General features: G+C 41.4%; 1 protein-coding gene across 1 annotated transcript in view; it reads right to left on the bottom strand.

Annotated features, from left to right (window-relative positions):
* Positions 1–12,474, bottom strand: part of SAMHD1 (SAM domain and HD domain 1) — a 35,428-nt gene that overhangs the window by 11,902 nt on the left and 11,052 nt on the right. The window contains exons 5-12 of the mRNA XM_015425243.1: positions 9,006–9,121; positions 6,760–6,830; positions 5,535–5,684; positions 4,070–4,170; positions 3,606–3,714; positions 1,042–1,133; positions 346–461; positions 3–64 (exon numbers count right to left, since the gene is read on the bottom strand). Coding sequence (XP_015280729.1) covers positions 3–64; positions 346–461; positions 1,042–1,133; positions 3,606–3,714; positions 4,070–4,170; positions 5,535–5,684; positions 6,760–6,830; positions 9,006–9,121 — 817 coding nt within the window. The remainder of the gene's footprint in view (positions 1–2; positions 65–345; positions 462–1,041; positions 1,134–3,605; positions 3,715–4,069; positions 4,171–5,534; positions 5,685–6,759; positions 6,831–9,005; positions 9,122–12,474) is intronic.

Raw genomic sequence — 12,474 nt, forward strand, 5'->3', positions numbered from 1 at the left:
AAAATTTCCTTTGCTTCTCGCAGCTCTGGGAGTTCAGAGTGCAGAATTGTCAGAAAGATGTCATCTGCCAGAAAGCAATCATAAGCAATGCTATGATAATCAAACCCAACCAAGAATTTTCTTTTGCACATTTCAAAAATTTAATCTACAACCTAAGGGTCAGCTTCAAGACTGGACCTTCGAAACACAGGTGGAAAAGTAAACCAGTGGTTTTTGTGCTCAAATGGTATCGGAACTTAGCCTAGGCAAATAAAAATCCAATCTTTCCTGAAATCAATGGGATACACTCCCAAAGTCAGTGTGATCAGGTTTTAAGTATCAGATATCATTAACAACTGCCCATACCTGTTAGCTTAGTGTAAGCTTTCATATCCTCTATAGCTGTAGAGAGGTGGTATTCTTTTCCTTTAGAGCCCTTTATCTTGATATACTTATCAGCTTTTAAGAAAGCATCTGTAATCCTGGGTTGAAACATGTGACATGAATAAGAATTCTTAACTTTGATATTACTTACAGTCAAAGATTTCAACTAATTTTAGAAACATCACTTTCCTAAATTAGGACCACTAGAAGTAAGCAAAGCGGAGACAAGGGTGGCAACAGCTCAGATTAAGTTTAATTTGTCTTTTTATTGAAGGACATTTAGCAAAATTCTCTTCCAGCAATTATTTAAGAAAGGTGGTTATTCACCTAAGTGGCTCCCCAAAACACCCCAGTAGTGTTGCAGCCTTTAATTGATTTCTTGGTGATATTAATTAATTAAACACTTCGTGATCAACTGCAAGTGCACCCTAATTAAATTGGGCAACACATTTTAGAACATAATACTTTTAATGCAAGTACTTTTAGTACAAGTACTTTGTAGGCATTCTCCCTTCATTCACACACGAGATGGAATATGCTTCTTCTAAGATGATGCCTGCTATGACATACATGTGTACCATCTAAAAACAAAGAAATTGATAAAATCTGAATTATTAAAGTTTGTATGATTAAGACCAACATCAATCCCTATCCCATAACCCATCAATCCCAACTTACATAGTTTCAATGATGTTGCCAACCTTGTGCTGATAGGCTCTGCGGTGCAGGCAGTTTCGGGTATGGAACATGTCATATAAATTTCCAACCTCCTGGAGTCCAAGATAAAAACTGCCTTTTAACTGGCTTCTATATTTAGAATGCAGTGCTAGACAATGGATTATTCATGGCAAATATTAGGCATCCTGTTCACACAGCTTTGGAAATACAAGTCCACCAAGGAGGACCTTCTGGTTACACAAAGGACAGTGAGAAAGATTTCCCCACAAATGCTTGTGTCTCAGTCCCTGAGAGTGGGTAGCACATATCTAAAGACAATTTTTAGAGAAACAAGAGGGTATCCGAAGAAACATTTTGTACAAGAAAGAACTTGTATCAGTATATATGTTTAATCAACTACTTCTACTTGGTTCCTCAGTAGATACTTATCTATGAATAATATGCTAAGCATGTTTACTTAGAAGTCCAAATGAGTTCAATGGGCCTTACTCCTTAGTAAGCATGATGAAGATTGCATCTTAAGAACACAAAAGAAAAGACAACTGCTTTAATAAGTGAAAAGTTCATCAACAGCAGAAGAATCTTCCTGCAAGAGACATCAGAAAGCAAAGTGAACATTCTACCTGATGTTTCAGGTATTAATTCTGACACCTTTAGCACTGTTAACTGGCAAAAGTGTGGGTTGCTCTTGATATATCTCTGTTGTTGGGAGGTGACAAAGATGGCCTCACCTACTAGCAGCTGCTCCAGATCAACAGTGGCCTCCAAGACCCCCTTGGTGGCTGAATAAGAGAGCAAGCTTTGTAACAGCTTGACAACGGCCCTGCTTGTGGCAAAGCCAGGGATGTGGATCAGGGGCCGATAGCTTTTGACCAGGCAATCAGACAAGCCTGAAACATGGCTTCAAGCCACAACTAGGCTTCTGGGCCCTTTGACACCCAGCAATAGACAGCTGGCTGGGTGGTAACGGATGCACCCGTTGTTGACATTCAGGCGGCAGGTCCTGCAAGGCAAAACGAGATAGGCCCCTGGAGGCTGGACTACTCCACCAGGAGGGAAGTCTGTCCCCTGCAAAGAGCCAAAGCAGCCTGTCAAGCCTGGGGAAAGCCTTTGTAAGAGGGAGGAAGCAGATCTATGAGGACTTGCCAGACTTTCACTCCTGACCCAGCAAAGAAGGCTGGACAGTAGGATCAGAATGCTGAACTAAATCTCTTCCCCCCTCTCACTTCCTAGGCCACAGGGGTTTTGTAGAGCTGAACAAGCAGACGTTTGAGTGTCGACCCTGACTCTACACATCTGCATTCAGCACTTAGAACACACTCTACACAGCATTCAAATTGCAAACTTTTTAAAAGCTAAAATTGCTTTGCATATTTTTTTCTTGGGAGAATCTCAGCCTTTTAAAGGTCTGTTTACTCAACTGAAAGGCCTTTGTTGGCTGCTTCAGTGCAGGCAAATTAATCGCTGCCCCTACACAAAACAGCCTGGAGAAGATTAAATCTTACACTAGTGACCACTTCCTTACTCATCAACATGTCACTTTAAGCCCTCAGAGTATCAGTTCTTCCATCATGTTGACATAGCCATTTACAAGAGGCCTTACAAAGTATGGACAGGTATCTTGGATCCAGGATATGATGGGTACATGTTTCTGAAACTTAGTCAGAAGATACACACGTTTGAACACATGTAACACGCCTTAGTTTCATTTCCTAAACTGAGCAGAACTGCTGTTATACGAATATGGTTCATTAACATCTGAGTTCAAATCCCTTTTCAGATAAGCAGCTCACTGTTTGGTCTTGGACAAGTCACTATCTTTCAGCCTGATATAAGTTCCAAGGCTGAGGATAAAGAAGGAGGAGGGAGAAATGGACAAAACAAACAGTAACTTGCAGGCAATTTTTTTACACTAGGGGTGTGCAAAAAAAAAAATTCGGTATTTTTTGGGTTCCGGTGTATCGAACCCAAAAAACATTGTTATTTTCTGATATTCCCAAATCCCAATACCAGCATGGTATTCAAATTCAGGATTTTTCAGAATTTTTTTATAGCTCCATTATACCCTATGGGGATCATTATAGTCAATGGTCCCCATAAGATAGAATGGCAAATAAATCCGGGGGTATCCAGGGTTGTTTTGAGGTAGAGACACCAAATTTTTAGCATAGCTGCTGATGCGTATCCAGGGTTGTTATGAGGTAGAGACACCAAATTTTTAGCACAGCTGCTCATGCGTCTCAAAAAACTCCCCAAGTTTAAAAAAGACCGAATCAGCGGGTCCAATACTACAGAAGGTGCCCCCAATCCTCCATTGGTTTCAGTGGAAGGGGACAAAAGACATTTAAAGGAAAAATGTGGAAGGAGAAAAAAGACATTTAAACACCCTTTAACTCCAGCTACCCAGTGGTCCCAAAAAATCCCAAATACTTTGGGGATATTAATAAAGTATTTTCCAGCTATTTTTTTGGCTTGACTATAGCTGAATACATACCCCTATTTCACAATGCCACAGAGAATGTAACATCATACCTGTTGCAACTCTCTTCTGCTACTGAGCTTACCTTATCCCGGGTACAAATATGCTTCTCATTATCTACTTCACAGACCCGAGCAAATTTAATGAAGCGTTCATAATCAAAGTTATTCTGGATTCCAAGATGATGACAATCCCTAAAAATATTTCAGAAATAGTCAATCATGAATTGTCCAAAGCCAAAAATAAGCATCATTAAGAAAACAGGGGAAAGGTCAGGCCCTCGTTAAATATAATAGATGCTCCTGAGGTTAATTTGGGGGATTTTTGTTCTTTCCGATGAGTATCTTACTAGATAATGGTGATGACATGTTGTTTTGTACTGTGATTTATGTGCAAGTATGTGTTAAGAATTTATTAGAAAGAAAAGAAAAATCATCACATTCTGCCATTTACTTTAATGGGAAAATAATAAGAAAATGGATTTGTCTGCAGGAGAAAATATAACAAAAATCTTTCAAAATTCTGTTTGAACAACAAAAAACTCTATACCTGGCAAAGTAATCCCATTTATCTACATCAATGCCATTTCTTTTGTTAGCCACAATCTCATAAAGAAAGCTCTTCTCTTTAGGTCGTCCTCTGTAAGGCCACTAGGGAACAGGACAAGGGAACCAAGTAAAAACTATATTAGTATCCACAGTAAGCATCATATTGGTATCAAAACAGGGTTTCTAAGCAGTTATAGTTTTGTACATGGTAAAACAGACCATTACTGCTAGCACATCAATGACCGGGGGGGGGGGGGGATGTTAGACCAACTTTTTTGTACAAATCAGTGTCAAACACCTTTGGCTATTTGTTCAGCTACAAACAATGTCTTTTATACTCTGTCCACTAGGACATCTGAGTTCAAAATCCCTAAGATCATTTACAGACTTCATTCCACTCTAACAAGAAGTTATACCGCTCATAGTAAATCACAGTGATTTGTACATGGATTTCACTCTTTCCTTGTTTCTGTCAACCTGGTCTGTTTGGAATTTGATTCAGACTGGAAGGTGAATTGATTCAAACTCATGTTTGACAAAGGAAGCTTTGACTTTCGAAAGCTTATACCCCCAAAATCTTGTTGGTCTCTCAGGTGCTATTTGGACTTGAATCTGGATGTTCTACTGCAGACCAACATGGCTTCCCTCTGAAAGTAAAAACGTGAAGTTTCCTTATACTGGGTTAGATGGTTAGTCCATCTAACCCACAACTATAGTCTACTCCACAGCAGCAGCTCTCCTAATGCAAATGAATTTTATGGCTCTGTTACCAGAGTTCTATTAACTGGATTGCCAGGGCTTGAACCTGGAAGTTGTTACACAGACTGTGTTCTACCATTAACCTAGGGGTCCCCAATGTGGTGCCCGTGGGCACTATGGCGTCCTCTGATGCCTTTCCTCTTGCCCACCAGGTGTTTTTAGAAAGTGGGTGGGGTGAGGTGGCAGATTTGCCCAGCAAGGCTTCTGATTGGCCACTGGAGATTTGACTGGCTGTGCAGATTTTTAAAAACATGGCTTGGACAGCAGCTGCCATCACACCACAGGGATCTTCACTACGTGACTGAAGGTAAGCTGCACTGGCCATTTTTGTGGCTTGGCTCCACCTCCTATGCCAGCCATTTTGTGGCTGTGTGCACCACACTGTGTCAGAATTCCAAAGGTACCTAAGAAGGCTCAAAGAGGCTGGGAACCCCTGCACTAGGCTACACCCCCCACCCCCAGCCCAAAACATCCAAATAAAATGAACTTGTACACAAAATGTATCTGCCACATATGCCTCCTTCTTTTCCCTTTAGATTCTCATCCCTGAGGAATAGCAAAGCCTAGTCCACTAAATATTGTAAATATTTCTGATAACGTATATATTTTTGTGTTGTTCTATGAGCATACTAAATAATTCATTCAGTCACTAAACCAAATAGCATTTAATTCTGATAACATCCAGAAAGGTGGAGAAAAAGACTCACTGAAGAGTCATTAGTTTTTGTGGGTCCTCCTATTTGTTCTTTGATAAAATCTATATCTTCAGGCAGTAGGAGACCATAATACTCCATGACTGGTCCCAGCTCATTGGAAACAATCAAGTACTCAAACATCTTCACAGAAGCCTGTTCATGCTGCAAAATAATAACAACAACAACAATGAAAATCAGAACACATGTTGTCAGCAAATGCCCATAATTAAAAGCACAAAGGAAAACACTCCCTTAACAATACAAACTTTGTAAATATAACAGTGGTACCCTGGTTTTTTTAGGGCCGCTTGGCTCAGAGGCTAAGACACTAGTTCGAGACCCCAGTGCCACTTGATTGCGTGAGCTCCCGTCTGTGGCCCCAGCTCCTGCCAACGTAGCAGTTCAAAAGCAAGAAATTGCAAGTAGATAAATAGGTACTGCTTCAGTGGGAAGGTAACAGCATTCTGTGCACCTTGGCATTTAGTCATGGCGGCCACATGACCACAGAAAAGTCTTTGGACAGCGCTGGCTCTTCGGCTTAGAAGCGGAAATGAGCACCACCCCCTAGAGTTGGAGTCAACTGGCTTTCGAGCAAGGGAAACCTTTACCTTGGTTCTGGCTCCTTAAGTAAAAGGACTCTTGTAGCATCTAAAAGACTGATTTATTATAGCATGCCTTTGCTTCATTTTAAACATGCACATGGATTGAAAGGACACTTTGCTAACATTGAATAGCAAAGTGCATTTGAATAACTAAAAACTCAGATGGGGGGATGTGTGCGGGTAGGCAGCAACTCTTTTTTCCTCAGGGGCTGCATGCAGCAAGCTGCGCAACAACCAAAGGATGGGAGAATGCAGCATTCTCTCCCCTTGTCAACTGCTCAAGTTTCTAATGGCATTTGACACTCCTGCCAAAGAACAAAGCATCTGAACAAAATTGGTAAGGGTGAAATTTGAAACATTCAGACAGTAAATAAAACAGCAAAGTCAAAGAAAACATGCCCTAGAAAAATGCATTTGAGGTGCATAACCTGTGAAAGAAGAGTTAAGAACTTCCTAAAAAAACAGAAGCACAACGATGTATCTTCAAGAGACTACTAAGTCATTTTTCTTGAAAGAACAATTCAGAGATCACACCACCAGATGACAGCACATGATCCTAATATTAACATTCCGTTTATGTGTGTATATATAAACAAATAAATAAAAAGGTCAGATTGTAAATGCAGCACACCCACCTTCCATTTGGATTTTGGATTTGCAAGTGGAATGAATCTTCCATCAAACATATGTGAGAACGGCCCATGACCTAAAAAGGAAGGAGTGCGCAATTCATTTGTTTATCAGAGGTAAGATCATAGAATAGAATCACAGAGTTGGAAGGGACCTCCAGGGTCATCTAGTCCAACCCCTTGCACAATGCAGGAAATTCACAAATACCTCCCCCTCCATGTACGCTTGTTTAGCATACTAATTTTTATATTCCTCTTGACCATACCAAAGCCTTTTTTAAACATTAAAATTGGCTTTCTCAAAAGTAAACCTTACAGCTGCTTAGACCTGGTTAACTTTTCATCTCCTCTATGTGATACATAAAATCTCTAATACCGCTTCTCTGATAAATGTTATCAACCTCTTCGGAGCAACAGGCCTCCTCCTTTGCTCAACAATGTCTCACCTCCAAGTTTTTACCCACTTTACAATGCTAGCTAGACCTCATATGGCTGTAAACCATATGGGACTCAATGACATCAGATAATAAATGTTTTTTTATGCATGTATATATCTACAACTACTTTCTCCCTTTGGTCCCGCATGCTGAATGACAATAAACATAGACACAAGGAATGCGTCTGTATAACCCAAAGTCTCCCTTTCTATCTCTTGAAGACAAGAGGTCCTGGATTCAAATGGACATTCATATTTGAAAACCTTTTCATTCCAAGGATAAGCCCTGGATCTGTAACATTTTACATCCATAAAGACAGGTCAGTGCATAATTACACTACAATGCATTATTAAGTACTTGTATTTTTAGCTTCTGCTTTCTTTCCCCTCAGTCAACATTTTGCTTCCAAGTCTGGCTTCAGGAATTCAGACCTGAGGCTCAAATACATAACTCGATTTTACTCTACTTGGATCACACAGAAAATGGTAATGTAGCCTGTGCAGAGAGCTCCTTTCATTGGCAGTATTCACGCATGTGCACCCTCCACAACTTGAAGGGGTAACTGGCCTTTCATGGCCAATTGGGAGGCTAGATAAGTCTCTTCTTCCTAACACCTGTTAATATAACCTATTAAAAACTAATTTTAATTACGAAGGAAAACTAAAATATGGAAATACTGATGAGCAATTTCAAAGGAACAGCATGGCATAGTGGTTAGAATGTCAGACTAGAATCTGGGAGACCCAGGTTCAAATTGCCACTCTGCCATGGACGCTCACTGGATGACCTTGGGCCACACACAGTAAGCCTGACCTACATCACAGGGCTGTTGCAAGGCAGAGACTGATGTCAGCCACTTTGAATAAATCTTTTTAAAGGTTTGTTTTTGAAGCAACGTAGTACTATGCACTATGAATTAGTTTTTTGAGTCTCTGGAATATAAATTCATTTTGCATAACATGTTAAAATTTATGGTTTAATTTAATTGGGTTAGAATTCATCATCTATCTGTAACTGTTTACAACAGGATTCCTAATTTACCAGTGCAAGGTCATTCACGACCAAGATTAAAGCCATAATAATTGTTATTTGAAGTTACATCAGACTGCATACGCAAATTCGCTTCTGAATTTCTGTCTTCTAAATTAACCTGCACAAGGTAATTCATGGCTGAAGTAGTTCCATACTTCGAAACAGGAATTTAGTCAGCATCCTGTCTTGTTGTGTTTCTTTTTCCAACTTGCTAATTCTTTGGATATGCCATTGTAGTTGTATATAATATAATTGTAATTGTTAACATTGGGGAAATTTTTTTTAGAATCACAGAATGTTAGAGTTGGAAGGGATCTTGCAGGTCATCTAGTCCAACCCCCTGCACTCTGCAGGAGCATAGCTGAAAGATAGCCCTACATACCTACAACATACCCGAAAGATGGTCGTCCAGCCTCCGCTTGAAAACTATTGATAGAGTTACTATTTATTGCTATTGTGGGCATGTTACTTTTTTGTAACTTTGTAATTATAATTATTTTTCATACTTTTGTAATTTGAATTATATATACACCTTCAATATTCCTTCCACAATTATTCTATAATTACCCTCAGACCTCTGGTACTCAGTACCCCTTTTCCTGTTACTCAGAGGTTTCCCGCCTTTCTTGTCAGCCACTTTGGATCCCCACTGGGGAGAAAGGTGGGGTATAAATGAAATAAAACAAATAAATGAATGTTAACATAGCCTAGAAATTGCTAATAACTTTATACGGTACATGGCATATACATTACATTGTATACAGTCCATGAAAAATGGCTTACCCAGATCATGACAAAGACCAGCAATTTGGACACATAAAATATCCCTCTGATTGATATCCAGTCCTGGTTGTCGTTCCTGCAGTGCTCGGACCAAGCGGCCTGCGAGATGGCCAACCCTGTTACAAGAAGGACAGGTGAGTGTTATTAGTGTTGTGCTTTATGATGATGTATCTTGGCTAATGTGGATGTGAATAAACATTTTAAAAATAAAAATTAAAAAAAAGGACAGGTTTCTACTTGTTGACTTTCTGATGTAAAAAAGTAACTTGACAGGTCATAGTTGTAGTGTACCTGTGAGATGTCACTAGGTTCATACATACTGAGCTAAAATCCTGTTGTGAAAGTTCATTAGCATATCATGTGCAAATAAATCCTCTCCACCTATTCACACAAAGAGGAACTGGTTCTGAATAGTTTGCAATATTGGGTGGGGCATGTCCCCCCTCTTTTTTAAATTACTCCTTGTTCCATAAAGGAGTGCATGTCCCACCCAATCTCAAGTGTATTACATCACCAACTATTTAAAACTGGTTTTTCTTTCACGCTAGGATCATACACAGTCAGATAAACAGCCCCCCCCCCACGCACACATACACACGAGAAGCAGAGATATCTTCAAGGTCTCACTACAACAAACCACTACCCTATTAATGGCACTGCATAGCAGACAGATTAGTGATATTCTGCCTCAGATATAAGAAAGAGACTAGGCAGGTGAGGACAATGGTAATAACTGTTTGATTTACCTTGGCTGCGGTCACACACATAAAATAATCCACTTTCCATGCACTTTCCAACTGGATTTTTACTGTGTGATCCGGCAAAATCCAGTTGGAAAGTGGATTGAAAGTGGATTATTTAGTGTGTGTGACCGCAGCCCTTGAGTGTCTGAGAAAAGTGGACTATAAATGAAGTAAATAAATTGTATCTCTTTTCATCCACTGTTTTTAGTGGAGAAACACGGATCTATGTTGTTTGCACTAGAAAGCAAGCTATAACTAGCAATTTTTTATTGCTTCAGAGCAAAATATGTCCATAATTAATAAGCAAAATCTCAGTCATTAACACTAGTAATTATTTTGTTCCCTGTTCCCAGCTGGCTTTCCTCCACCCTCCTTTCCCTTTAGGCTTGCCAAGTCCCCCTAGGGGGCGGGGAAACCCCCGCCCCAGAGGCCTGTTCCCCGCCCCCGGCGGATCGGGCCCCGGGGGAACCCCACCCCCAAAGCACGGGACGTGCCCAGCATCAGCACATCACCCGGAAGTGACGCAGCCACGCCTCTGTTTTTCCCTCGGATGACCGCAGCTCCGCCCCCGGCGCGCCCGCGTCACTTCTGGGTGACGTGCTCGCGTGCTTTGCATGGGCACAGGTGCTCCCGGAGCAAGCCGGGAGTCCCCCGCTGCGGCTTAAGGTAGGACTTGGCAACCCTATTTCCCTTGGAGCTTGATCCTTGCACTATTCCTAATGCCTTGCTGTTCCTTACCTCATCTACTATACCCTGGCCCTTCTTTCACCTACATCTTTCTTTTGCTCCCTTTTCTCAGACCCCTAGCAGCACTATTCCTCTTTTGTTCCCACATATCTCTTTCTCAGGTCCTTTCAACTGGGTCTTGACACAAATTCTCTTCCCTTTGCCCATGCTCCAGACTTTCTTTCCTAAGCCATTTTGATATGTTTGCTCCTGTGTGGTAAAAATTCAATCACTGTGGGCAGTGGCGTGTTACTATCTGGTGATGGCAAGAGCTGAATAATCTGAATACTCTGCTAATTCTTCACTGGTTTCTTTTATAATACTTACTCGCACCAAGGGGATTTTCTTTTGAACTGGTTAGTCAGAGGTAGGCCCACTTCATCCAATGAGCCTACTGCCAGGCCTGTAAGTAATGCTCCTTCAAGCAGCAGCAGCGGCACTGCCGCTTCCTCGACCACTTATCCACCACATCTGGTTTCGAAGAGGGCATTGTGCACAGCCACAGGAAGAAGTGTTGTTAGCTGGTGCTGCAGCTGTGAGCACACTAGGCAATGGGATGCAGGGGTAAGATGGGCTTAAAGGGCTCTCACCTTCCTGGGGCTTCTGCCAAGCCACTTCACAGTTAGTGACTTACAGCAGACCTGAGAGGCTGGCTGAGGCTATGGCTGCTGGCACAGTCAAGACAGTGAGCGCAGCTGACAGGGCTGAGGCTGTGCCTCAGGTGGCAGGACCCACAACTGGCACTGTGAAAGCATCACTCTGGTCCCTCAGTAGGCCAGTACAGGAAAGCCTGCCTTCAGGGAGTAGACAGCTCTGTTGATTTGCAAAATACTTTGGACAGGTATTCTGAGATGTGTTGGAGCTGGTGGAGTGGCAAGGATGACACTACGCAGACAGGCAGTGGGGCTGGATGTCATCCCACCAGACAGATTTAAAAGAACAAGTGCATAGGATAGTGATGTTCTTCTGATAATGATCTGCTTCTGACACCAGAAGTTAAAACATGTCATTAGGTTTAAGAAAGCCTCTCCTTTCCTTCTCTGAAAGGGAAGAAGGAACCAACACTAACTGCAATGGCTATATATATCTTAAATAATTTGGAACAGTTTTTTGCAATGGTTAGAATTTTGGACTTTGAGCAGGGAAGCCCAGGTTGATATTCCTGCTCAGTGATCTTGATCACAGTCTCCCAGGTAATGCTGCCAACGATCTTGTAACCTCTGAACAAACGTAGTCTCTCTGTCAACATCAGCTGTGTCATACTGCATCAGAATCACTTCTGAAATGTTATTAAGCAACTGTAGGAAACAATACCTAAATATCTAACCATCTCATGGAAGCAAGGAGGGGTTTTTTAGTCTTCTTTGGTGTCCTAATTCTCCTGAATTTGCCATATGTATGTAAATTTGTAGCTGGAGGGCAAGCCAGGGAGTCATCTAGTTTATACATTGCGTAGAGCCACCAATACTCAATGCAGTTCTGCAGAAAGGGACTAAACCAAATCTGCCTGTGAATATCAGTAATATGAATCAGGTGGCTAAGTACACCAGTTCAGCAGAAACTTCCTCCAGTTTGGTGTAGTGGTTAAGTGCACGGACTCTAATCTGTGAGAACCAGGTTTGATTCCCCACTTCTCCACTTGCACCTAACTGGATGTCCATTCCCAAGCAGTAGCTCTGATAAGAGCTGTTCTTGAAAAAAGAGCAGTTTCTGTCAGAGCTCTCTCAGCCCCACCCACCTCACAGGGTGTCTGTTGTGGGGAAGGGAAGGGAAGGGAAAGGAGTTTGTAAGCCGCTCTGAAACACCTTTGGGTAGTGAAGGGCGGGGTATAAATCCAATCCTTCTTCATCATCACAGCACACTGGTTTGTAGGCAGTCTATTGTGATTGCTGCATTTAATGTAGGAAGAAGAGCAGCACAGGTACTGCATACTGTTTATGACATGATTAATGATGAGCGACCTCTTACTCTTACACTGTTTTATGAACTTTTAAAAAAAT

Source organism: Gekko japonicus, unplaced genomic scaffold (genome assembly GCF_001447785.1).
Source record: "Gekko japonicus isolate JY-2015 unplaced genomic scaffold, Gekko_japonicus_V1.1 scaffold2, whole genome shotgun sequence".
Taxonomy (NCBI): domain Eukaryota; kingdom Metazoa; phylum Chordata; class Lepidosauria; order Squamata; family Gekkonidae; genus Gekko; species Gekko japonicus.